Source organism: Manis javanica, chromosome 8 (assembly GCF_040802235.1).
Source record: "Manis javanica isolate MJ-LG chromosome 8, MJ_LKY, whole genome shotgun sequence".
Taxonomy (NCBI): domain Eukaryota; kingdom Metazoa; phylum Chordata; class Mammalia; order Pholidota; family Manidae; genus Manis; species Manis javanica.
The window spans coordinates 94,514,032-94,538,059 of NC_133163.1; the positions used below are offsets into that span (position 1 = coordinate 94,514,032).

The 24,028-nt window shown below is 38.3% G+C and overlaps 1 protein-coding gene across 2 annotated transcripts in view; it reads left to right on the plus strand.

Annotated features, from left to right (window-relative positions):
* Nucleotides 1-24,028, plus strand: part of GOLM2 (golgi membrane protein 2) — a 163,324-nt gene that overhangs the window by 87,381 nt on the left and 51,915 nt on the right. For both annotated transcript variants that reach the window (XM_037022156.2, XM_037022157.2), the window contains exon 7: nt 23,227-23,310. In XM_037022156.2, coding sequence (XP_036878051.1) covers nt 23,227-23,310 — 84 coding nt within the window. The remainder of the gene's footprint in view (nt 1-23,226; nt 23,311-24,028) is intronic.

Below are 24,028 nucleotides of genomic sequence, written 5' to 3' on the forward strand. Positions count from 1 at the left end.
TCTAGCATATTCCTCTGTTTCCTCATTTTGTTTTGCTTTCTGTGCTTGATTCTATGATTTAGTAGAAGTAGCTACCTCTCCCATTGTTGAAGGTTTGGCCTTGTGTAGGGCAGGCCCCCTGGGTAGAACTTGTATGGCTGGTGGTTTTGGCTGGCTGGCTGGAGGCCTAGAAAGCATGAGGTACTCCGGTGTCAGGACTCTCAGGGCATGGTTGGAGAGGGATGGGATCACAAGGGTCCCAATCAGAGGGACTTCTAAGTGGATGTTGATGGGGTCCATGGTGGTGGGGAGGCAGCAGGCTCAGGTGTGGTGTCCAGGAAAGTCCCACCTCTGTAGCTACTGGCTCCATACCTGCAGTGAAGCAGCAGCTGCTCAGGCCCTGTCCTCAGGGGTCCCTCATGACTGGCTCTTTTCCCAGGGTGCAGGCCCAGGTCCAGGTATAGCTTCCAGGGAAACCCTGCCTTTGTGGCTCTTGGCTCTGAGTACATGGTGCAGTAGCCAGGTACACCTTGGATTGGCTCCAGGGAAGCCCCACCTTTGCAGCTACTAGATGGGTGCTTGCAATGCAGGATGGCCAGGGTACACCTTCCCGGGGTCAGCGGCAACTACCTCCATGCCCTCAGGGCAGCTGCAATCCAAATAAGATCTCTAGCTGACACAGCTGATTGTGGGTGGGAGCTAGGAAGCATGAAATTGGTGTGTGTGCCCCAACCCTGTTCTCTGTGTCACTATCATATGGGGAAAGAGTATAAACAGTGGCTCTCACCAGACCTCTGATCGAGAGAGAGTTCCAGCCATTTCCCTGCCAAAGAGTAGGTGCTTTAGTTCTAAAAGTCAGGCTTTTGCACTTAATCTAGATATACTTGAAAGCAAAGCTTTTTTCCTTTGTCTCAGAGCAGGGAGTCTGTATCCTGGTCTCTCAGTGATTTCCCTCTCTGCTCCAGGTCATGGCGCTGGGGGGTGGGGTTCCCTCTGTTACCATCTCTCCATCTTTTCTGCCATTTTTTATGTGATCTTTCTATCCCTCATTATGTAGAAGGTGTTCACTAGGTCCCCAGCTCTTCATCAAGATTAATTGCTTTGTATATAGGTATAGATTCAGTGTGAAGGTGGGAGAAGGTAGGTTCAAGCTGTCACTATACCACCATCTTCCCAGAAGTCTACCGTATCATTATCTTAAGGCCATGTCCTAGGGGCAGCTTCTGGGACTGGGGAGCAGGAATTGGCAAACGAGAGCTTGGTTGCCTCTTCTAATAGTATTATTGAAATATTACTATGCTCATTCATTTATGTATTGCATATGGCTGCTTTTGTGCTACAACGGCAGTAAGTATAGCTTACAAGTCTAAAATATTCACTATTTGGTCTTAGGAAAAAGTTTTCAAAGATTCCTGTTACAGAAGAAAACAAATTATACAAAATTGGGCTTTTTTTTGTAAGGGAAAAATACTTATACTAGCATAATTTCATATTTTAGTATTCCTGAATATTGGTACTAAAGATACATAAACTTCTAATGATACATTTAGTTTATAATTGAAAAATTTTTTTTTCATTGTCATGTTTTATGGGGCCATGATTTATACTAACCACAATTAAGAAAAAAGGAATCAAAATAGGCTCTTGAGCCAACAAGTATCAGAGAGAATAGGATAATTAGGACTTGGGGTTTGAGGGTTTAATTGTACCTATTTCTCTCATTTTTAAAAAATAGTACTTCCGAAGTATTGTGCTTCAGTGGTTATTCTAGGGTTTATGATATACATCCTTTATGTGTCATGGTCTAATTAGAACTAATATTGTACCACTTCATGTGAAATGTTAGAACCTTACAAAAATATAATTCCACTTGACTTTTCTTTGTGCTATTGTTGTCAATATGTTTTACTTACGTAGGTTAAAAATCCCAGTATTTTCAATATTATTTTGTTTGCTTTAAAAATTATTTTAAGAAAATGAGAAAATAAACTATTATGGTCTCTTATATTTATCATATATTTATCATTTCTAGTGTTCTACATTCCTTTCTGTGGATTCTAATTTCTATCTTGAGTCATTGTCCCTTCGCCTGAAGAGCATCCTTTGGCATTTCTTGAAATGCAGATCTTCTTGCAGTGAATTTTTACAACTGTTATTTATCTTAAAATATCTTTATTTCATATTAATTTTTTAGAGGGATTTTTACTGAATCTAACAATTTGGGTTGATTTTGTTTTTTCTTCCAGCACTTTAAAGCTGCAGTTCCACTGTCTTCTAGCTTCTATTGATTCTGATAAGTCAGCTTTCTTTCTGTTGTGCCCTTGCATTTGAGTTTATTTTTTTCTGTAACTGCTTTTAAGATTTTATTTTTACTTTTAATTTTATCAGTTTGAGTAAGTGCCTTGGTATGTTTTTTTGTTGTATTTATCCTCTTTGGGATTCACTGAGGTTTTTCAATTTGGGAGTTGATGTGTTTCACCAAATTTGGGGAATTTTCAGTCTATATTCCCCAAATTTTTCAGTCTATATTCTAATTCAAATATTATTCAAATTTTTTTTCTTCCATATTCTCTCTTTTTTCTCCTACTGGACTCAAGGTACCTGCATTTCAGACTGCTTGATACTGTCCTACAGGTCACTGAAATTCTATTCAGGTTTTTACAATAATTTTTTCCTTTCAGTTTGTTTAATATCTTTGATCTTTTTCCAAGTTCATTGACCCCTTTTCCTGTAGTGTTTAGTCTGCTTTGACTAACGTAGTAGCCCATCTAATGTAGTTTTCATTTCAAATGTTGTGTTTTCAGTTCTGGAATTTCCATTTGGTTCTTTTTAAGTCTCCATTTCTCTACTGAGCATCCCCACCTTTTCCTTTAAATCTGTGTGTGTGTGGAGATATATATATATATACAAGTTTTATACATTTATGTAAAAGTTGTAGTTGTTTACAAGTTCTTGTCTGCTAGTTTCAGCAAGTAGGATCATCTTTGAATCTGTTTCAGTTTTTTTTTTGATTAGGGGTCATACTCCCTGCTTCTTTCTGTATGTAGTAATTTTATTGTGCTGTATGAATGACACATGAAGAAGTGTGGATTTTGTTGTCTTCTTTAAAGGGTTTTGAGTTTTTATTCCAGCAGAGTTAAATTACTAGTAAATCCTCTTGATTCTTTCAGACTTGGTTTTATGCTTTGTTAGGGCAGGTCAGTTTTGATTTTGTTCTTAGTCTGAGGACATGGTCCTTATTAACTCTAAGATGTGATCCTTACTTTTTAAGTAGGACTTGTAGCATATCATATAAACAACCAAGATACTCAGTGAAGATTCTCTAGTGTGGCTGGGCCAGAGATCCATTGTCTTCTAGTACTACATAACTTCTTGTATTTCTTTTAAGCTTTTAGCTCTGCAGCAGGTCCTCTTTGCTAGGCCCCATAGAGTCTCACCCTGTGTATACACAGCCCAGGCCTTCACCAAAGGCCCAAGAGGAATATCGTGCAGGGTTTCTGTCCCCTATTTCACATCACACAGCTCTTTTCTCTGTAGTATTCTGTCCTACAAATTCCAGTCACTTCAGCAGCCCAAACTGATGATTTCTGCCTCCTCTGCTCACCAAGGCTGTTCATTTCATGTACAACCCTTTCAAGAATTAGTCGTGCTGTTGGTTGTCCGGTGTCTGAAAACAATTGCCTTATCTATTTCGTCCATATTGAAAATTCTTTAAGAGATGGGAGGGTAAGTCAAACATTGGTTACTATGTCATGGCAAGCAGTGGATGTCTATGTTGTTTTTTATAAAAATGGATCTCCAAGTTTGAATGAACTTCAATTCACAGACTGGGTCTTAGGAGCCATATGAGAACATCATTTTATTAGTCTCTATAGACAGGCACCTATATTTCTTAGAGGGCTCAGATGGTCCCACTGTCCAATATTTGAGCAATTATAAGTGTGTTATATCTGTTCATGTGTATAGAGAAAAGTAACATAAGAATGTTACATCATTGTTTTGTACTTAACATTTATGCTTCAGAATGAATAATATATTTTGGGGGACAATTATGTATCAAAGCTTCATGAACTTCCCAAAACATTGCTATTAGTAAGCATTCATTAGGACTCCTCTAAACATTAATTATTCTTCTGTGTAATCAGGAGGCTCAATAAATTTATTAGGACTGATAGTTTTACATTTTAAGTATGTTTGTTTCCTCAACCTGAATCTTGGATTCTTTTTCCATTCTAATGATAAATGTTTACCTTTGACAATTCCGAATGCTTTAGTATATATTGAACAACTACTAGTTGCTAGGCTTGTATCATAATCCATTAGCAGATATTCTCACTTAGTCCCTAAATTCATCGTTCAGGGTAAATGGCATTATCCCTGTTTTTCAGATGAAGACTGAAAAGTTAGGTACTAACCCAAAGTCATATAATTAATGAATGGTAGAGCCATGATTTGAATTCTGGTCTAACTCCAAAGCCCATGCTTTTTATTCTCTCTTTCATTCTCTTGGCTGTACAACAGAACCACCTTTGGAGCTATTAAGAAATACAAATACTAAGGTACCAACCCCATACATAAGTGTTCCTAGAGTGGAGAAACATTGCTTACTAGTGCCTATTCCTTCGCCATAGTCATACTGGATTGTGAAGCTCTGGAAGACAGGTAACTCCAAGTGTGAACATTTTTAAGATTCTGGCCCTGTCATTGAAATTAGAAAATAAGAGTCAGAGGCAAGGTCAGTTATTTTTTGGCTCTCAGAGTACAGGCTGCAACTGAGGGCTAAGAGAAAAATGGAGAGGATTAACTTTAAACCTTGTATCACTTTTTGTAAACATTTCAGCCACTACAGTGGCTTTTTCAGAATGACTACAGTACTTAAAATTTTTAACTCAGGTTAGATATATGGCTCATCACTTCTGTCAAGAGTTTTAGTTTGCTCATCTGTGAGAAGGGCTATCTATCTCAAGCACATTGAGAGTGACATGGGATTAGTTTCTGGCTCATACAAACGACTCAGAAAATGGGAGCTTCTTTTATTTTAATTAGTACTATTATTGCCTCCTTTGAAATTACCAAATGTAGTCCCAATCCTCAGCTTCCCAGCCCCCTTACTACCTATTCCTAGTGTTTTTATTGCTGTGCTTCTAATATGGCCCCTTCTTTCCTTTCTGATTCATTTCTAACACTTTCCCCTCACTCTTTTATTTATAGTTCCTCAGATGTGCTGTGCATGCTCCTGTCTCAAAGCCTTTGTTTGTACTTGATGGTCTTTACCTGAATGTTCTTCCTCTCAATTTCATTCACACCTCTTCTCAATGTCTCTTCCTCAAAAATTCTTCCCCTGACCAAACTATTTAAGATAGAAGCTCCTACCACCCTCTACCACATCTCCCTGTTTTATTTATACATTAGCATGTCTCACTCTGATATTTATATGTGTGTGTGTATATGTGTATATATATATATATATATTTTAAGGTATCATTGATTATATAATCTTATGCTCAGGTTTCACATGAGCAACACTATGGTTACTACATTCTCCCTCTTATCAAATCCCCACCATATACCCCATTACAGTCACTGTCCATCACCATAGTAAGAAGCTATAGAGTCACTACTTGTCTTTAAAGTGCTATACTTAATTCCCCGTTTCTCGCCCATTGATTATGTGTGCTAAGTGTAATGGTCCTTAATCCTCTTATACCTCCTTTCTCACCCATCCTCTCCAGTCCCTTTACTTTTGGTAACTGTTAGTCCATTCTTGGGTTCTGTGAGTCTGCTGCTGTTTTGCTCCTTCAGTTTTTGCTTCTTGTTATAGTCCACAGATGAGTGAAATCATTTGATACTTGTCTTTCTCCACCTGGCTTATTTCACTGAGCATAATACCCTCTAGCTCCATCCATGTTGTTGCAAATGGTAGGATTTGTTTTCTTCTCATGGCTGAATAATATTCCATTGTGTATATGTACCACATCTTCTTTATCCATTCATCTACTGATGGAGACTTAAGTTTCTTCCATTTCTTGGCTGTTGTAAATAGTGCTACAATAAACATAGGGGTGCATATGTCTTTATGAATCTGTGATCCTGCATTCTTAGGGTAAATTCCTAGGAGTGGAATTCCTATGTCAAATGGTATTTCTATTTTTAGTTTTTTGAGAAACCTCCATACTGCTTTCCATAATCGTTGAGCTAATTTACATTCCCACCAGCAGTGTAGGAGGGTTCCCCTTTCTCCACATCTTTGCCAGCATTTGTTGTTGTTTGTCTTTTGGATGTGGCCATCCTAGACTGGTGTAAGATGATATCTCATTGTGGTTTTAATTTGCATTTCTCTGATTAGTGATGTGGAGCATCTTTTCATGTGCCTGTTGGCCACCTGAATTTCTTCTTTGGAGAATTGTCTGTTCAGATCCTCTGCCCACTTTTTTTTTTTTTGAGAGGGCATCTCTCATATTTATTGATCAAATGGTTGTTAACAACAATAAAATTCTGTATAGGGGGGTCAATGCTCAATGCACAATCATTAATCCATCTCAAGCCTAATTCTCGTCAGTCTCCAATCTTCTGAAGCATAACGAATAAGTTCTTACATGGTGAACGAATTCTTACATAGTGAATAAATTCTTACATGGTGAACAGTACAAGGGCATTCATCACAGAAACTTTCAGTTTTGATCACGCATTATGAACTATAAACAATCAGGTCAAATATGAATATTCATTTGATTTTTATACTTGATTTATATGTGGATCCCACATTTCTCCCTTTATTATTATTATTATTATTATTTTTATTTTTAATAAAATACTGAAGTGGTAGGTAGATGCAAGATAAAGGTAGAAAACAGGTTAGTGCTGTAAGAGGGCAAATGTAGATGATCAGGTGTGTGCCTATGGACTAAGTATTAATCCAAGCTAGACAAGGGCAGCAAAACATCCACGGATGCAGAAGATTTCTCTCAAAACAGGGGGGGTGAGGTTCTGAGCCTCACCTCTGTTGATCCCCAATTTCTCACCTGATGGCCCCCGTGCGACTGTGCCTGTCTTAGGTTGTTCCTCCCTTGAGGAATCTTACCCGTCTCTGGCTAACCAGTCATCTTCCGGCCTCTGCCCACTTTTTAATTGAGTTTTTTTTTTCCTTGTTGATGCACGTGAGCTCATTATATATTTTGGATGTCAACCCCTTATCAGATGTGTCATTTATGAATATATTCTCCCATAGTGTGGGATGCCTTTTTGTTCTGCTGATGGTATCCTTTGCTGTGCAGAAGCTTTTTAGTTTGATATTGTCACACTTGTTCATTTTTGCTTTTCTTTCTATTGCCCAAGGAGATAAGTTCATGAAAAAGATGCTCATGTTTATATTCAAGAGAGTTTTGCCTGTTTTCATGTAAGAGTTTCATGGTTTCATGACTTACGTTCAGATATTTGATCCATTTTGAGTTTACTTTTGTGTATGGAGTTAGACAATAAATAAGTTTCATTCTCTTACATTCTCTGTCTTGTAGTTTTCAGAGTATACATCTTTCATTTCCTTGGTTAGGTTTATTCCTAGGTATTTTATTCATTTTGATGCCATTGTGAATGGAATTGTTTTCCTGATTTCTCTTTCTGCTAGTTCATTGTTAATATACAGAAATGGAACAGATTTCTGTGTATTAATTTTGTATCCTGCAACTTTGCTGAATTCAGATATTTGATCTAGTAGTTTTGAAGTGGATTATTTAGGGTTTTTTATTTAAAATATTATGTCATCTGCAAATAGTGACAGTTTAAATTCTTCCTTACCAATCTGGATGCCTTTTATTACTTTGTGTTGTCTGATTGCCATTGCCAGGACCTCCAGTACTATATTGAATAAAAGTGGGGAGAGTGAGCATCCTTATCTTGTTCCTGATATTAGAGGAAAAGCTTTCAGTTTTTCACTATTAAGTATGATGTTGACTGTGGGTTTTTCGTATATGGCCTTTATTATGTTGAGGTACTGTCATTGACTCTATATAACTATTTTGTTGAGAGTTTTTATCATGAATGGATGTTGAATTTTGTCAAATGCTTTTTCCAGCATCTATGGAGATGATCATGTGATTTTTGTCCTTTTTATTGATGTGGTGGATGTTGTTGATGGATTTTTGAATGTTCTACTATCCTTGCATACCTTGGGTGAATCACACTTAATCATGATGTATGATCCTCTTGATGTATTTTTGAATTTGGTTTGCTAATATTTTGTTGAGTATTTTTGCATCTGTGTTCATTAGGGATATGGGTCTATAGTTTTCTTTTTTTGTGGTATCTTTGCCTGATTTTGGTATTAGAGTGATGCTTGCTTCATATAATGAGTTTTGAAGTATTCCCTCCTCTTCAATTTGGAAAACTTTTAAGGAGAATGGGTATTATGTCTTTTCTAAATGTCTGATAAAATTGAGCAGTGAGTACTTTTGATCTGGGGCTTTTTTTCTTGGGTAGCTTTTTGATTACTGATTCAATTTCATTGCTGATAATTGATCTGTTCAGATTTTCTGTTTCCTTTGGGTCAGTCTTGGGAGGTTTCATTTTTCTAGAAAATTGTCTGTTTCTTCTAGGTTATCCAGTTTCTTAGCATATAATTTTTCATAGTATTCTCTAATAATTTGTATTTCAGTGTTGTCCGTAATGATATTTCCTTTCCATTTCTAATTCTGGTTATGTCTGTCTATTCTCTTTTTTTTCTTGATAAGTCTGGCTAGGGGTTTATCTATTTTGTTTATTTTCTCAAGGAAACAGCTCTTGGTTTCATTAATGTTTTCTATTGTTTTATTCTTTTCAATTTTATTTATTTCTTCTGTGATCTTTATTATGACCCTCTTTCTACTGCTTGGGCCTTATTTGTTCTTCTTTTTCCAGTTTCAATAATTTTGAATTTAGACTGTTCCTTTGGGAATTTTCTTCCTTCTTGATATAGGTCTGGATTGCAGTATACTTTCCTCTTAGAACTGCCTTCACTGTGTCCCACAGAAGTCAGGGCATTGTGCTGTTGTTTTCATTTGTCTCCATGTATTGCTCTCTGTTTTTTGTCATTGATCCATTGATTATTTAGGAGGAGGATGTTAGGCCTCCATGTATTAGTGAGCCTTTTTGGTTTTTTTGTACAATTAATTTCTAGTTTTATACCTTGGTGATCTGAGAAGTTCATTCGTATAATTTCAATCATTTTTAATTTGCTGATGCTCTTTTTGTGGCCAGTATGTGATCTATTCTGGAAAGTGTTTCATGTGCATTTGAGAAGAATGTGTATCCTGTTGCTTTTGGGTGGAGTGTTCTATAGATGTCGGTTTGGTCCATCTGTTGTAATATGTTTAGTGCCTCTGTCTCCTTACTTATTTTCTGTCTGGTTAATCTGTCCTTTGGAGTGAGTGGTGTGTTGAAGTCTCCTAAAATGAATGCATTGCATTCTATTCCCGCTTTAATTCTGTTAGTAGTTGTTGTACATATTTGCATGCTCCAATGTTGGGTGCATAGATATTTATACTGGTTATGTCTTTTTATTGGATGGACCCCTTTATCATTATATAATGCCCTTCTTTGTCTCTTATTACTTTATTTGTTTTGAAGTCTATTTTATCTTATATAGGTATTGCATCTCCTGCTTTTTTCTCCCTATTGTTTGCATGAAATGTCTTTTTCCATCCCTTCACTTTTAGTCTGTGTATGTCCTTGGGTTTGAAGTGAGTCTCTTGTAGGCACCATGTAGACAGGTCCTGCTTTTTTATCCATTCTGTAACTCTGTCTTTTGAGTGGTGCACTCAGTCCATTTACATTTAGGGTGATTATTGATAGATGTGGACTTATTGCCATTGCAGCCTTTTGATTTGTGGTTACCACAGTGTTCAAGGGCAGCTTCTTTACTATGCAGCAGTCTACCTTAACTCACTTATTACACTTTTATAAACACAATCTAAAGGTTCTTTTTTTTTCCACCCTTCTATTTCTTCCTACTCCATTCTTCATATGTTAGGTGTCATATTCTGTACTCTGTGTATCCCTTGCCTGACTTTGTTGGTAGCTGATTTAATTTGACTTTTTGTTAGTACTTAATTGGTCTACTTCCTTTGCTGTGGTTTTATTTTCTCTGGTGACAGCTATTTAGCCTTAGGCACATTCCATCTAGAGCAGTCCCTTTAAAATACACTGTAGAGATGGTTTGTGGGATGTAAATTCCCTCAACTTTTGCTTATCTGGGAATTGTTTAATCCCTCCTTCACATTTAAATGATAATCTTGCTAGATGGAGTATTTTTATTTCAAGGAACTTCTGCTTCATTGTACTGAATGTGTCATGCCACTCCCTTCTGACCTACAAGGTTTCTGCTGAGTTGTCTGGTGACAGCCTGATGGGTTTTCTTTTGTATGTGATCATTTTCCTCTCTCTTGCTGCTTTTACTACTCTGTCCTTATCTTTGATTTTTGCCATTTTAATTATAATATGTCCTGCTGTTGTCCTCCTTGGGTCCCTTGTCTTGGGAGATCTGTGGGCTTCCATGGCCTGAGAGACTGTCTCCTTGCCCAGATTGGGGAAGTTTTCAGCAATTATTTCTTCATAGACACTCTCTATCCCCTTTTCTCTCTCTTCTTCTTCTGGTGCCCCTATAATGTGAATACTGTTCATTTGGATTGATCACACAGTTCTCTTAATATTCCTTCATTCCCAGAGACCTTTTTCTCTCTCTGCCTCAGCTTCTTTGTATTCCTGTTCTCTAATTTCTATTCCATTTACCATCTCTTCTACCTCATCTAATCTGCTTTTAAGTCCCTCCATTGTTTGTTTCATTTCAGTTACTGTATTTTTGTTTTGTTTTGCTTTGTTATCATTAATCTACAATTACATGAAGAAGATTATGTTTACTAGGGTCTCCCCCTTCAACAAGTCCCCCCAACAAACCCCATTACAGTCACTGTCCATCAGCGTAGTAAGATGTTGTAGAATCACTACTTGTCTTCTCTGTGTTGCACAGCCCTCCCCATTCCTCCCCCCAACCTTATACATGCTAATTGTAATACCCCCTTTCTTCTTCCCTGCCCTTATCCCGCCCTTCCCTCCCATTCTCCCCAGTCCCTTTCCCTTTGGTTACTGTTAGTCCATTCTTGGGTTCTGTGATTCTGCTGCTGTTCCTTCAGTTTTTCTTTGTTTTTATACTCCACATATTAGTGAAATCATTTGGTATTTGTCTTTCTCCTCTTGACTTATTTCACTGAGCATAATACCCTCTACCTCCATCCATGTTATTGCAAATGGTAGGATTTGTTTTCTTCTTATGGCTGAATAATATTCCATTGTGTATATGTACCACATCTTCTTTATCCATTTGTCTACTGATGGACATATAGGTTGCTTCCATTTCTTGGCTATTGTAAATAGTGCTGCGATAAACATAGGGGTGCATATGTCTTTTTCAAACTGGGCTGCTGTACTCTTAGGGTAAATTCCTAGAAGTGGAATTCCTGGGTCAAATGGTAAGTCTATTTTGAGCATTTTGAGGAACCTCCATACTGCTTTCCAGAATGGTTGAATTAATTTACATTCCCACCAGCAGTGTAGGAGGGTTCCCCTTTATCCACAACCTCGCCAACATTTGTTGTTTGTCTTTTGGATGGTAGCCATCCTTACTGGTGTGAGGTGATAACTCATTGTGGTTTTAATTTGCATTTGTCTGATAACTAGTGATGTGGAGCATCTTTTCATGTGTCTGTTGGCCATCTGAATTTCTTCTTTGGAGAACTGTCTGCTCATCTCCTCTGCCCATTTCTTAATTGGATTATTTGCTTTTTGTTTGTTGAGGTGCATGAGCTCTTTATGTATTTTGGATGTCAACCCTTTATCGGATCTGTCATTTATGAAAATATTCTCCCATACTGTGGGGTACCTTTTTGTTCTATTGAAGGTGTCCTTTGCTGTACAGAAGCTTTTCAACTTGATATAGTCCCAATAGTTCATTTTTGCTTTTGTTTCCCTTGCCTGGGGAGATACGTTCATGGAGAAGTCACTCATGTTTATGTCCAAGAGATTTTTGCCTGTGTTTTTTCCCAAGAGTTTTATGGTTTCATGACTTACATTCAGGTCTTTTATCCATTTCGAATTTACTGTTGTGTATGGGGTTAGACAGTGATCCAGTTTCATTCTCTTACATGTAGCTGTCCAGTTTTGCCAGCACCATCTGTTGAAGAGACTGTCATTTCCCCATTGTATGTCCATGGCTCCTTTATCGTATATTAATTGACCATATATGTTTGGGTTAATGTCTGGAGTCTCTATTCTGTTCCACTGGTCTGTGGCTCTGTTCTTGTGCCAGTACCAAATTTTTTTGATTACTATGTCTTTGTAGTAGAGCTTGAAGTTGGGGAGTGAGATCCCCCCCCCCCCCACTTTATTCTTCCTTCGCAGGATTGCTTTGGCTATTCGGGGTCTTTGGTGGTTCCATATCAATTTTTGAACTATTTCTTCCAGTTCATTGAAGAATGTTGTTGGTAAGTTGATAGGGATTGCATCAAATCTGTATATTGCTTTGGGCAGGTTGGCTATTTTCACGATGTTAATTCTTCCTAGCCAAGAGCATAGGATGAGTTTCCATTTGTTAGTGTCCTCTTTAATTTCTCTTAAGAGTGTCTTCTAGTTTTCAGGGTATAGGTCTTTCACTTCTTTGGTTCAGTTTATTCCTAGGTATTTTATTCTTTTTTATGCAATTGTGAATTGAATTGTTTTCCTAATTTCTCTTTCTATTGATTCATTGTTAGAGTATAGGAAAGCCACAGATTTCTGTGTGTTAATTTTATATCCTACATCAGTTACTGTATTGTTTAGGGTGTCTGTGTACCTCCTGAATTCATCACTCAGCTCTGAATAGTTTTCTGTAGCTCTGTTAGCATGCTTATGACCTTTATTTTGAATTCTGTTTCAGGAATATTGATGATTTCAGTCTCACCAACACATCTTTCTGGTTTCTGTGGGATTTTTTGATTGAACAAGGTTCCTCTGTGTTTTCATAGTCCTGGAGTGATGGGAGTGGTTGCAGGCTAGTGGAGCGGTTTTCAACTGGGAGGACTAGGTCCTTTCCTGCTTCCTGGTCACAGTGCCTGTTTATGCTGTGTCTTTTGATTAATTGTGTACAGGAAGCAGCCTCTGGGTTAATTCCTAATCTGCTTTGGGTGGGGCAGCCCTCAGTGTGGCCTAGGGTGATGACAGCCTTCATTGCCCCCTGCACAGGTGTATGCCTCGAGGAAAAAGCCCTTTCTTGCCAGTCACAGTGCCTGCCTCCTCTGTCTGTGCTGCTTAGCCGTAGGCAGGGTGCAGCTTCTTAGTTGATCCCGTAAAGTACCATGGGTGGGGTGGCCTTAGGGATGGCCTGTGGTGAAGGCGGGGGTCACAAGCAAGCTGTGCATGGGTCCTCCATGAGGACAAAGCCTTTCGGTGCTTCCCGGTGGCAGTGCCTGTGTCCACTGTCTGTGCCGATTAGCCTCTGTGCCAGAGTGACCTCTGGGTTAATCCCCTAAGCTGCCTTGGGTGGGGCAGCCATCCTGCTGACCTAAGCGATGGCCGGGGTCCCAGGTAAGTAGCGTGTATGTTTGCCAAGAGGGCAGAGCCCTTTTATGTTTCTTATTTGCTGTGCCTGTCTCCCCTATCAGGGCTGGGTAGCCGTGTGCAGGCAAAAGCCTCTGAATTAAGCTGTGTAGTTGCTGTAGGCAGGCATGCCCTCCGACTGGTCTCAGCATTGTCAGGGAGAGCAGGTTTGCACCCAGGTGCCTGTGGGGAGGAAAAAGCGGCAGGCTGCTTAATGTGGTGTGGGCCCTTGTAGCTGCATTGCCAACAAGCGGGATGGAGCACCTGAAGCTCCTGGAAGTTCCCAACCTTCTGGGCTGAGTGTGCCTGCATGTTATTGTCCACCTGTTCCTTCTACTAAACCCTTGCCCCTTTAACAGCTGTCTGACTGTTGAGAAGTCTTTCAAAGCACCTGCTTTTCTTTTGTCCCAGGGCAGTCAGTTGTGTGAACCTGTCCGCAGTCGTAGTCTCTGACTTTGGATTTCAGCCCCTCTAACGTCCAGAGCACCATGCAATGTAGGTCAGTTCTCCCAGAGTAGATTTGTAGGGGCTGGGTATGTATGTATGTATCTATGTATTTAATTAATTAGTTAATTAATTAATTAATTAATTTTGTTATCATTAATCTGCAATTATATGAAGAACATTATGTTTACCAGGATACCCCCTTCACCAAGTCCCCCCAACAAACCCCATTACAGTCACTATTCATCAGCATAGTAAGATGCTGTAGAATCACTACTTGTCTTCACTGTGTTGCACAGCCCTCCCCATGCCCCCCTATATTAAACATGCTAATCATAATGCCCCCTTCCTTTTTCCCCGCCCTTATCCACCCCTTCCCACCCATCCTCCCTAGTCCCTTTCCCTTTCGTAACCGTTAGTCTATTCTTGGTTTCTGTGATTCTGCTGCTGTTTTGTTCCTTTGGTTTTTGTTCTTATACTCCCCATATGAGTGAAATCATTTGATACTTGTCTTTCTCCACCTGGCTTATTTCACTGAGCATAATACCCTCTAGCTCCATCCATGATGTTAGAAGTGGTAGGATTTGTTTTCTTCTTATGGCTGAATAATATTCCATTGTGTATATGTACCACATCTTCTTTATCCATTCGTCTACTGATGGACACTTAGGTTGTTTCCATTTCTTGGCTATTGTAAATAGTGCTGTTATAGGGGTGCTTATGTCTTTTTCAAACTGGGCTGCTGCATTCTTAAGGTAAATTCCTAGAAGTAGAATTCCTGGGTCAAATGGTATTTCTCTTTTGAGCATTTTGAGGTACCTCCGTACTGCTTTCCACAATGGTTGAACTAATTTACATTCCCACCAGCAGTGTAGGAGGGTTCCCCTTTCTCCACAACCTCGCCAACATTTGTTCTTGTTTGTCTTTTGGATGGTGGTGATTCTTACTGGTGTGAGGTCATATCTCATTGTGGTTTAATTTGCATTTCTTGGATGACTAGCGATGTGAAGCATCTTTTCATGTGTCTGTTGGCCATCTGAATTTCTTCTTTGGAGAAGTGTCTGTTCAGCTCCTCTGCCCATTTTTTAATTGGATTAATTGCATTTGGCTTGTTGAGGTGCATGAGCTCTTTATATATTTTGGATGTTAACACTTTAACAGATCTGTAATTTATGATATATTCCCCCATACTGTAGGCTGCCTTTTTGTTCTACTGGGGGTGTCCTTTGCTGTACAGAAGCTTTTCAACTTGATATAGTCCCAATAGTTCATTTTTGCTTTTGTTTCCCTTGCCTGGGGAGACATGTTCATGAAGAATTCGCTCATGTTTATGTCCCAGAGAATTTTGCGTGTGTTTTTTTCTAAGAGTTTTATGGTTTCATGACTTACATTCACGTCTTTGATCCATTTCGAATTTACTTTTGTATATGGGGTTAGACAGTGATCCAGTTTCATTCTCTTATATGTAGCTGTCCAGTTTTGCCAACACCTTCTGTTGAAAATGCTGTCATTTCCCCATTGTATGTCCATGGCCCTTTATCGAATATTAATTGTCCATATATGTTTGGTTTAATGTCTGGTATCTCTATTCTGTTCCACTGGTCTGTGGCTCTGTTCTTGTGCCAGTACCAAATTGTCTTGATTACCGTGGCTTTGTAGTAGAGCTTGAAGTTGGGGAGTGAGATCCCCCCTGCTTTATTCTTCCTTCTCAGGATTGCTTTGGCTATTCAGGGTCTTTGGTGGTTCCATATGAGTGTTTGAACTATTCCAGTTTATTGAAGAATGTTGTTGGTACGTTGATAGGGATTGCATCAAATCTGTATATTGCTTTAGGCAGGATGGCCATTTTGATGATATTAATTCTTCCTAGCCAAAGCATGGGATGAGTTTCCATTTGTTAGTGTCCTCTTTAATTTCTCCTAAGAGTGTTTTATAATTTTCAGGGTTTAGGTCTTTCACTTCCTTGTTTAGGTTTATTCCTAGGTATTTTATTCTTTTTGATGTAATTGTGAATGTAATTATTTTCCTCATTTCTCTTTCTTTTAGTTCATTGTTAGTGTATAGGAAAGCCATAGATTTCTGTGTGTTAATTTTGTATCCTGCAACTTTGCTGTATTCTGATATCGGTTCTAGTAGTTTTGGAGTGGAGTCTTTAGGGGTTTTTATGTACAATGTCATGTCATCTGCCAATATTGACAGTTTAACTTCTTCTTTAGCAATTTGGATTGGTTGTATTTCTTTGGTTTGTCTAATTGCCATGGCCAGGACCTCCAGTACTATGTTGAATAACAGTGGGGAGGGTGGGAATCCCTGTCTTGTTCCTGATCTCAGAGGAAAAGCTTTCTGCTTCTCGCTGTTAAGTATGATGTTGGTTGTGGGCTTATCATATGTGGCCTTTATTATGTTGAGGTACTTGCCCTCTATACCCATTTTGCTGAGAGTTTTTATCATGAATGGATGTTGAATTTTGTCAAATGCTTTTTCAGCATCTATGGAGATGATCATGTGGTTTTTGTCTTTCTTTTTGTTGATGTGTTGGATGATGTTGTTGGATTTTCAATTGTTGTGCCATCCTTGCATCCCTGCGATGAATCCTACTTGGTTATGGTGTATGAACCTTTTGATGTATTTTTGAATTTGGTTTGCTAATATTTTTTTGAGTAGTTTTGCGTCTATGTTCATCAGGGATATTCGTGTGTAGTTTTCTTTTTTGGTGGGGTCTTTACCTGGTTTTGGTGTTAGGGTGATGTTGGCTTCATAGAATGAGTTTGGAAACTCTCCTATTTTTTGGAAAACTTTAAGGAGAATAGGTATTATGTCTTCTCTGTATGTCTGATAAAATTCCTCTGTAAATCCATCTGGCCCGGGGGTTTTGTTCCTGGGTAGTTTTTTGATTACCACTTCCATTTTGTGCCTGGTAATTGGTTTGTTTAGATTTTGTGTTTCTTCCTTGGTCAGTGTTTGAAGATTGTATTTTTCTAGGAAGTTGTCCATTTCTTATAGGTTTTCCAGCTTGTTAGCATATAGGTTTTCATAGCATTTTCTAATAATTCTTTGTATTTCTGTGTGCTCTGGCGTGATTTTTCTTTTCGTTTCTGATTCTGTTGATGTGTGTTGATTCTCTTTTTCTCTTAATAAGTCAGGCTAGAGGCTTATCTATTTTGTTTATTTTCTCAATGAACCAGCTCTTGGTTTCATTGATTTTTTCTATTGTTTTATTCTTCTCAATTTTATTTATTTCTTCTGTGATCTTTATTGTGTCCCTCCATCTGCTGACCTTAGGCCTCATTTGTTTCTCTTTTTCCAATTTCGATAATTATGACATTAGACTATTCATTTGGGATTGTTCTTCCTTTTTTAAATATGCCTGAATTGCTATATACTTTCCTCTTAAGACTGCTTTTGTTGCATCCTACAGAAGTTGGGGCTTTGTTTTGTTGTTGTCATTCGTTTCTATATATTGCTTGATCCCTATTTTTATTTGATCGTTGATCCATTGATTATTTAGGAGCATGTTGTTAAGCCTCCATGTGTTTGTGGGCCTTTTTGCTTTCTTTGTACAATTTATTTCTAGTTTTATTCCTTCATGGTCTGCAAAGTTTGTTGGTAGAATTTCAATCTTTTTGAATTTAGTGAGGCTTTTTTTGTGGCCTCGTATGTGGTCTATTCTGGAGAATGTTCCGTGTGCACTTTAGAAGAACATGTATCCTGTTGCTTTTGGATGTAGAGTTCTATAGATGTCTATTAGGTCCATCTGTTCTAGTGTGTTGTTCAGTGCCTCTGTGTCCTTACTTATTTTCTGCCTGGTGGATCTGTCCATTGGAGTGAGTGGTGTGTTGAAAACTCCTAAAATGAATGCGTTGCATTCTACTTCCTCCTTTAGTTCTGTTCGTATTTGTTTCACATATGCTGGTGCTCCTGTGTTGGGTGCATATATATATATTGGTTATATCCTCTTGTTGGACTGAGCCCTTTATCATTATGTAATGTCCTTCTTTATCTCTTGTTACTTTCTTTGTTTTTAAGTCTCTTTTGTCTGATACTAGTACTGCAACACTTGCTTTTTTCTCCCTGTCGTTTGCATGGAATATCTTTTTCCATCCCTTGACTTTTTGTCTGTGCATGTCTTTGAGTTTGAGGTGGGTCTCTTGTAAGCAGCATATAGATGGGTCTTGCTTTTTTATCCATTCTCTTACTCTGTGTCTTTTGATTGGTTCATTCAGTCCATTTCCATTTAGGGTGATTATTGAAAGATATGTACTTATTGCCATTGCATGCTTAAGGTTCGTGGTTACCAAAGGTTCAAGGTTATCTTCTTTACTATCTTTCTGCCTAACTTAACTTGTTTATTGAGATAGTATAGACAGTGTCTGTTGATTCTTTATTTCTCTTCCTTCTTAATCCTTCTCCTCCATTCTTTATATGTTGGGTGTTTTATTCTGTGCTCTTTTGTGTTTCTTTTGACTGCTTTTGTGTGTAGCTGATGTTATTTTTTGCCTTTAGTTAGTATTTGGTTGTTCTCTTTCTTTGCTGTGATATTATTTTCTCTGGTGTCTTCTTTTTAGCCTTTGGAGTGCTCCCATCTAGAGCATTCCCTCTAAAATACCCTGTATAGGTGTTTTGTGGGAGGCAAATTACCTCAAATTTTACTTGTCTGGGAATTCTTTAATCCCTTCATATTTAAATGATAATCGTGCTGGATACAGTATTCTTGGTTCAAGGCCCTTCTGTTTAATTGCATTAAATATATCATGCCATTCTCTTCTGACCTGTAAGGTTTCTGTTGAGAAGTCTCATGATAGCCTGATGGATTTTCCTTTGTAGGTGACCTTTTTCCTCTCTCTAGCTGCCTTTAAAACTCTGTCCTTGTCCTTGATCTTTGCCATTTTAATTATTATATGTTTTGCTGTTGTCCTCTTTGGGTCCCTTCTGTTGGGAGTTTTGTGTACTTCCGTGGTCTGAACGTTTATTTCCTCCCCCAGTTTGGGGAAGTTTTCAGCAATTATTTCTTTAAATACACTTCGTATCCCTTTTTCTCTCTTTTCTTCTTCTGGTTCCCCTATAATGCGGATATTGTTCATTTTGGATTGGTCACACAGTTCTCTTTATATTGTTTCATTCCTGTAGATCCTTTTATCTCTCTCTGTATCAGCTTCTATGCGTTCCTGTTCTCTGGTTTCTATTCCATCTATGGCCTCTTGCATCTTATCCATTCTGCTTATAAATCCTTCCAGGGATTGCTTCTTTTCTGTAATCCCTTTTCGGACTTCATCCCTTAGCTCTTGCATATTTCTCTGCAGCTCCATCAACATGGTTATGACCTTTATTTTGAATTCTTTTTCAGGGAGATTGGTTTGGTCTATCTCCCCAGATTCCTTCTCAGGGGAGGATGTCTGGGTTAGTCTTGTCTGTATGAAATTCATGTGCCTTTTCATGGTGATAGAGGTAGTTGTGGGGAGCTGGTACATGTGTTGGCTGGGAGAATGTCCCTTATTGCTGGTTTGTGGCCTTCCTCTCCTGGGAGAAGGGTGACCCCTAGCAGCTTGTGCTGGGCAGCTACGTGTAGACGGCTTCTCTGATTCTTGCCTGGCTGTTGTGGAGTTAAAGCTCTGCCGTTGCTTTAGGCGTAGCCGGCCTCAGGCTGCTGCTCCACTGAGGCAGAGCAGTGTCGGAGGGGAAACAGGCGGAAGGCTGTTTATCTCCATGAGGGGCCTCCGAGCTGTGCTGCAGCTCAGGCGGTTACAGGGCCCAGTTGCTGTGCTGAGTGTCCCAGGACATTTCCATCCACCTGTGGGGTCCCTGTCCCTTTAAGTCTTTCAAAAAGCATTCGTTTTTCTTTGTCCCAGGGGTGCCAGCTGCGGGGACCCACTCGCAGGTTTTACTGTCCCATTTCCCTAGTATCCAGCACCCAACGCACGCACACACACTCTGGTGCGGATGGCTAGGGCTGGGTGTTTAGCAGTCCTGGTCTCCCTCTCCTTCCCCACTCTGACTCCTCTCCTCCTGCCGGGAGCTGGGGTGAGGGGCCCTCGGTTCCTGTCAGGCTGGGACTGGTATCTTACCCCCTTCGTGAGGCCCTGGGTTCTCACAGGTGTAGATGTAGCCTGGCTGTTGGCCTGTATCTTCTGGTCTCTCTTTTAGGGGTTGATTAATTTGTTGTATTTTTAAAAATATGTGTGATTTTGAGAGGAGATTTCCGCTGCTCTACTCATACAGCCATCTTGGCTCTGCCTAGCCTAGGGCTGGGTATTTAAAAGCAGTCCTGTGCCCTTCCACTCCCTCCGTGCTTGGATTTTCTTCCTCCCGCTGGTGAGCTGGGGTAGGGGGAGTTCTTCGGTTCCACCAGGTCGCAGCTCTTTTACATTAACCTTTTCCGTGAGATGTTTACTTCTCCCAGATGTAGACTGGCCGGTGTAGTGTTATTTGTGGTCACTCTTTTAGGAATAGTTGTATTTGGTGTATTTTCAAAATAAATGTTTTTTGGGAGGAGATTTCTGCCACAATTGTCACGTTGCCATCTTTTTTCCTCCCTCTGATATTTATATTATACTCTATGCCTACTTTGTTGTTTACTTGATATCCACCCAAGAAGAATATAACCTTCATAGGACAATAACTTGGTCTTTTTTGTTCATTACTGATTTTCCAGCTTTTTAGAACAGTGCTTGGCATTCAGTAAGACACTTAATATTGTTGAAGAATTTATTTCCATACTTATAGCTGTCTGTATAAAAAATACAAAACCTAGGACTAGAGTGGGAGGATAAAAGCTATGTGCTCTAAAGGCTTTGTATTCTGTATTTTGTCTTTATGGCAAATAGTTTCTATCAATTTATCTTTGGTACTTTTCCTTAGTAATGACTTTATCAGTGATATGTATTTTAGCAGCCTAATTACTAATGATATTATCTGACAGCGATACACTGTTCTCTGCTGAATTGTGTATTTTCCCCTGGCTTGCAGTGGTCCTCAGTGGAGAGGACCGGGGTGAGTATGTAAAGAGTTATGCTTTAATATCATAAATTATTGTTTGCAGTCTTTTCAGTGTCTATTTTTTTCCTATACTTTTATGTCTTCAAGATCACTTTTATTATTTAGTTTCTCTTAATTTGTTTAAGTATGTACAGCGACTGACCTAGTGCTTTGTACTCTCCTGAGAATTTATCATGTAGGTACAAGAATGCTCATCATGTTGCTCATGTAATTGTACATTAATGATACAAAGAAAAAAAAGAATGCTCATCTTAATCTTGTTTATAATGGTAAATTGAAAATCAAAAATGTTGGAGGGTTCATTCATTAGATTTGTTATATTCATGTCATGTGATATGTAGTCATTAATGGTGTTGCTTGCTACTAGTTAATTAACATACAAATACATCTATATTTTCTTTAATGAATAAAGCAGGTTATAAGAAAGCAAGTACTGTATAATCTCACTTTTGTGGAGGAAAAATTAGATACTTGTATGTGTATAAAAAAAAAACTGAAGACCTTTATACAAAATTGAAGAGTGAAATTAGTATTATTAGTTGCCTCTAAGTCCACTTGTAGTTTTCTAGATCTTCATTTATTTCCTTACCACTAACTATAACTATTAAGTCTGGCCCCTAGGAAAACCTGTAACTGTCTTGTCACAGCTATAAATAAATCACTTGTCCTTAGTCGAACAACAAAAAAAAGGCTGGAGTTTTTTTATAAGTACTTTTTAAGGAAACCAAAAAGGAAAGGAAACACCAAATCAGAGTAAAACATAGAAACCAAAAGTTTTTACAGAACACACATTACTTTTTCTTAAGTAGTAAAAGGCTAAGCACTGTTCTTTGAAGATGTCAGCTGATTGTTATTTAGAGGTCTTATTTTGCTGAAAGTGGGTGTTGTTCATTACAGCTGGCAGTAGAAACAAAGTAATTGGGAAACAATGAGATACAAAAAACCTCAACTTTCTGTAAATTTAAATAGGTTGTCTTCTTAAAGTGAATTTTAAACTTCTTGGTTCCTAAATTGTAGAAATCTGTGTACTAATAAATGAAGTACAGTCATTTGAGGATTATAAAAATAACCTGTATACTAGTTAGGGTTGAGTAGGCTGTAATGCATTAACAACCACCAAATTGCAGTGGCTTAAAACTGTAAAGGTTTATTTATGGTTCGTATTGCAGTCTGATGCAGGTTAGATGATTCTCTAATGCAGTTCTCCAGGCAGTGTCCCCTTTCACTGATGCCACCATCTTCATATGTAGCCCCCTGAGTTGTGGTAGAAAGGGAAGAAAGGTTGTAGGTGATTTGCACAGAAAATTTTGTCACCATACTTGGAAGTGGCACCTACATCCTCATGGTCAGAACCCATACTTATGTTCCTTAACTGTAAGGAAGGTCTTCCCTCTGTGCCCACACGGATAGGATAGGATCATGTAGTCTTTGCCACCCCATAGTTTTAGAAGAATAAAATGTGCCACTAACCATGTCTTACAGATTGGCTCTGTTATTTTCTGTTCATCTGTTTCCCTTCTGTCTAGTTTCCTTCTTTGCTTTCTGCCTTTTCATCATCATTAGTTGCTGAAGGATGTAGTGAAGTTAGTGATAGTGAATGAAAAATAATCCCTTTCCCTGTTGCCTTCATTTCTTTTTTCTTTTTTTTGCCTTCACTTCTTAACAGAGAAGTCCAGTTATAAGTATGTACATCCTTGTTAGTAAAGCCCATTGTACAAAACAACTTTTCCCTCTTCAAGCACAAAATCTCAACATGTTGCATCAGTCATACTTAGTTTTTATTTAAAATCTGAACAACTTAGAATAGCATATTCTCGTTGCTTCACCTACGATAAATGTGAATTTTTAATTTATGCTGTCTATATAAAAAGGTCTCAGTGTATCTGAAGAGGTTCATTTATTCATACATCAAATCTTAGTTGAGCTCCTGTTATATGCCAGACACTATTCTGGGTGTTGGGGATACAGTGGTGAACAAGACAGAGTTCCTGCTGTCTTATAATCTGGTAATATTTATTGATCACCCAAAACCGTGATGGATGTGATACAATGTATCAATTAGTAACCATAGATTAATTAGTTAACATACCAACTATAAGGATTACAAAACTCGAATAAGCATCATAGAATTAATGCAATGTAAGTGAATTCGTGTGGTTGGTTTTAGAAATACTATCAATGGGAATGATACAAATCTCTTTTTTCTTTTAGCTTTAAAGAAACCCCCTATTTCTGTTTCTCAGTATGAAAGTCATCAAGCAATTTCCCATCTTCCAACTGGACAACCTCTCACAGGTATGAAGTATTATTCTTAAAATTTCCTCTGAAAACTAATTTATTGGTCATGTATTGTTTCATATAGTGAATAAAGCATGTCTTCCAGCAGCATGGTGAAATAGCATTCATTCCTTAGTTCATGTTATATATTTTCTAATGGCTGATAAAAACTCAGGGAGAAATAATTATTTAAAAATGCAGTTTGTTTAATGGATTATTAAGAGCAGAATTACTTGTTCTGCCGCTCTTGACTACATTCCCTTTCATCTCTGCTGTTGTACATGTATTTACCTTCTTTAAAACGTGTTCAGATTACCTCACAGAGGCCTTCTATAAATGACTAAATCCACCTGTATTAAACTCCCTACTCCATACTTAAGAATGTATGTTTGTTTTCTCCTGAATACTTACTTGATATAACAAAAGTGTTTCTTTAGAATGAGAATTGATATGATTAAAATTAGTTATACTCAGAATCTAAATCAAGGCTTTGATGAGGAAGAAAGGGGGAAAAAGAAAGGTTATATCTAGAAGATACTAATAAGAAAGAATCAAAAGTTAACAGTTGTGAGTCAATGTGTAGATGAAAATGACTTATAGATTAGAACTTCTAAAAGGCTTACTGGATCCTGGAGGTCTCTGACAGCAATATAGTTTTGGAGGGAAGAAAAACTCCAGGTGTCATTGCTGTTTTAGTTTTTGGGTTTCTACTGTATATACTTTTGGTGGATAGGTT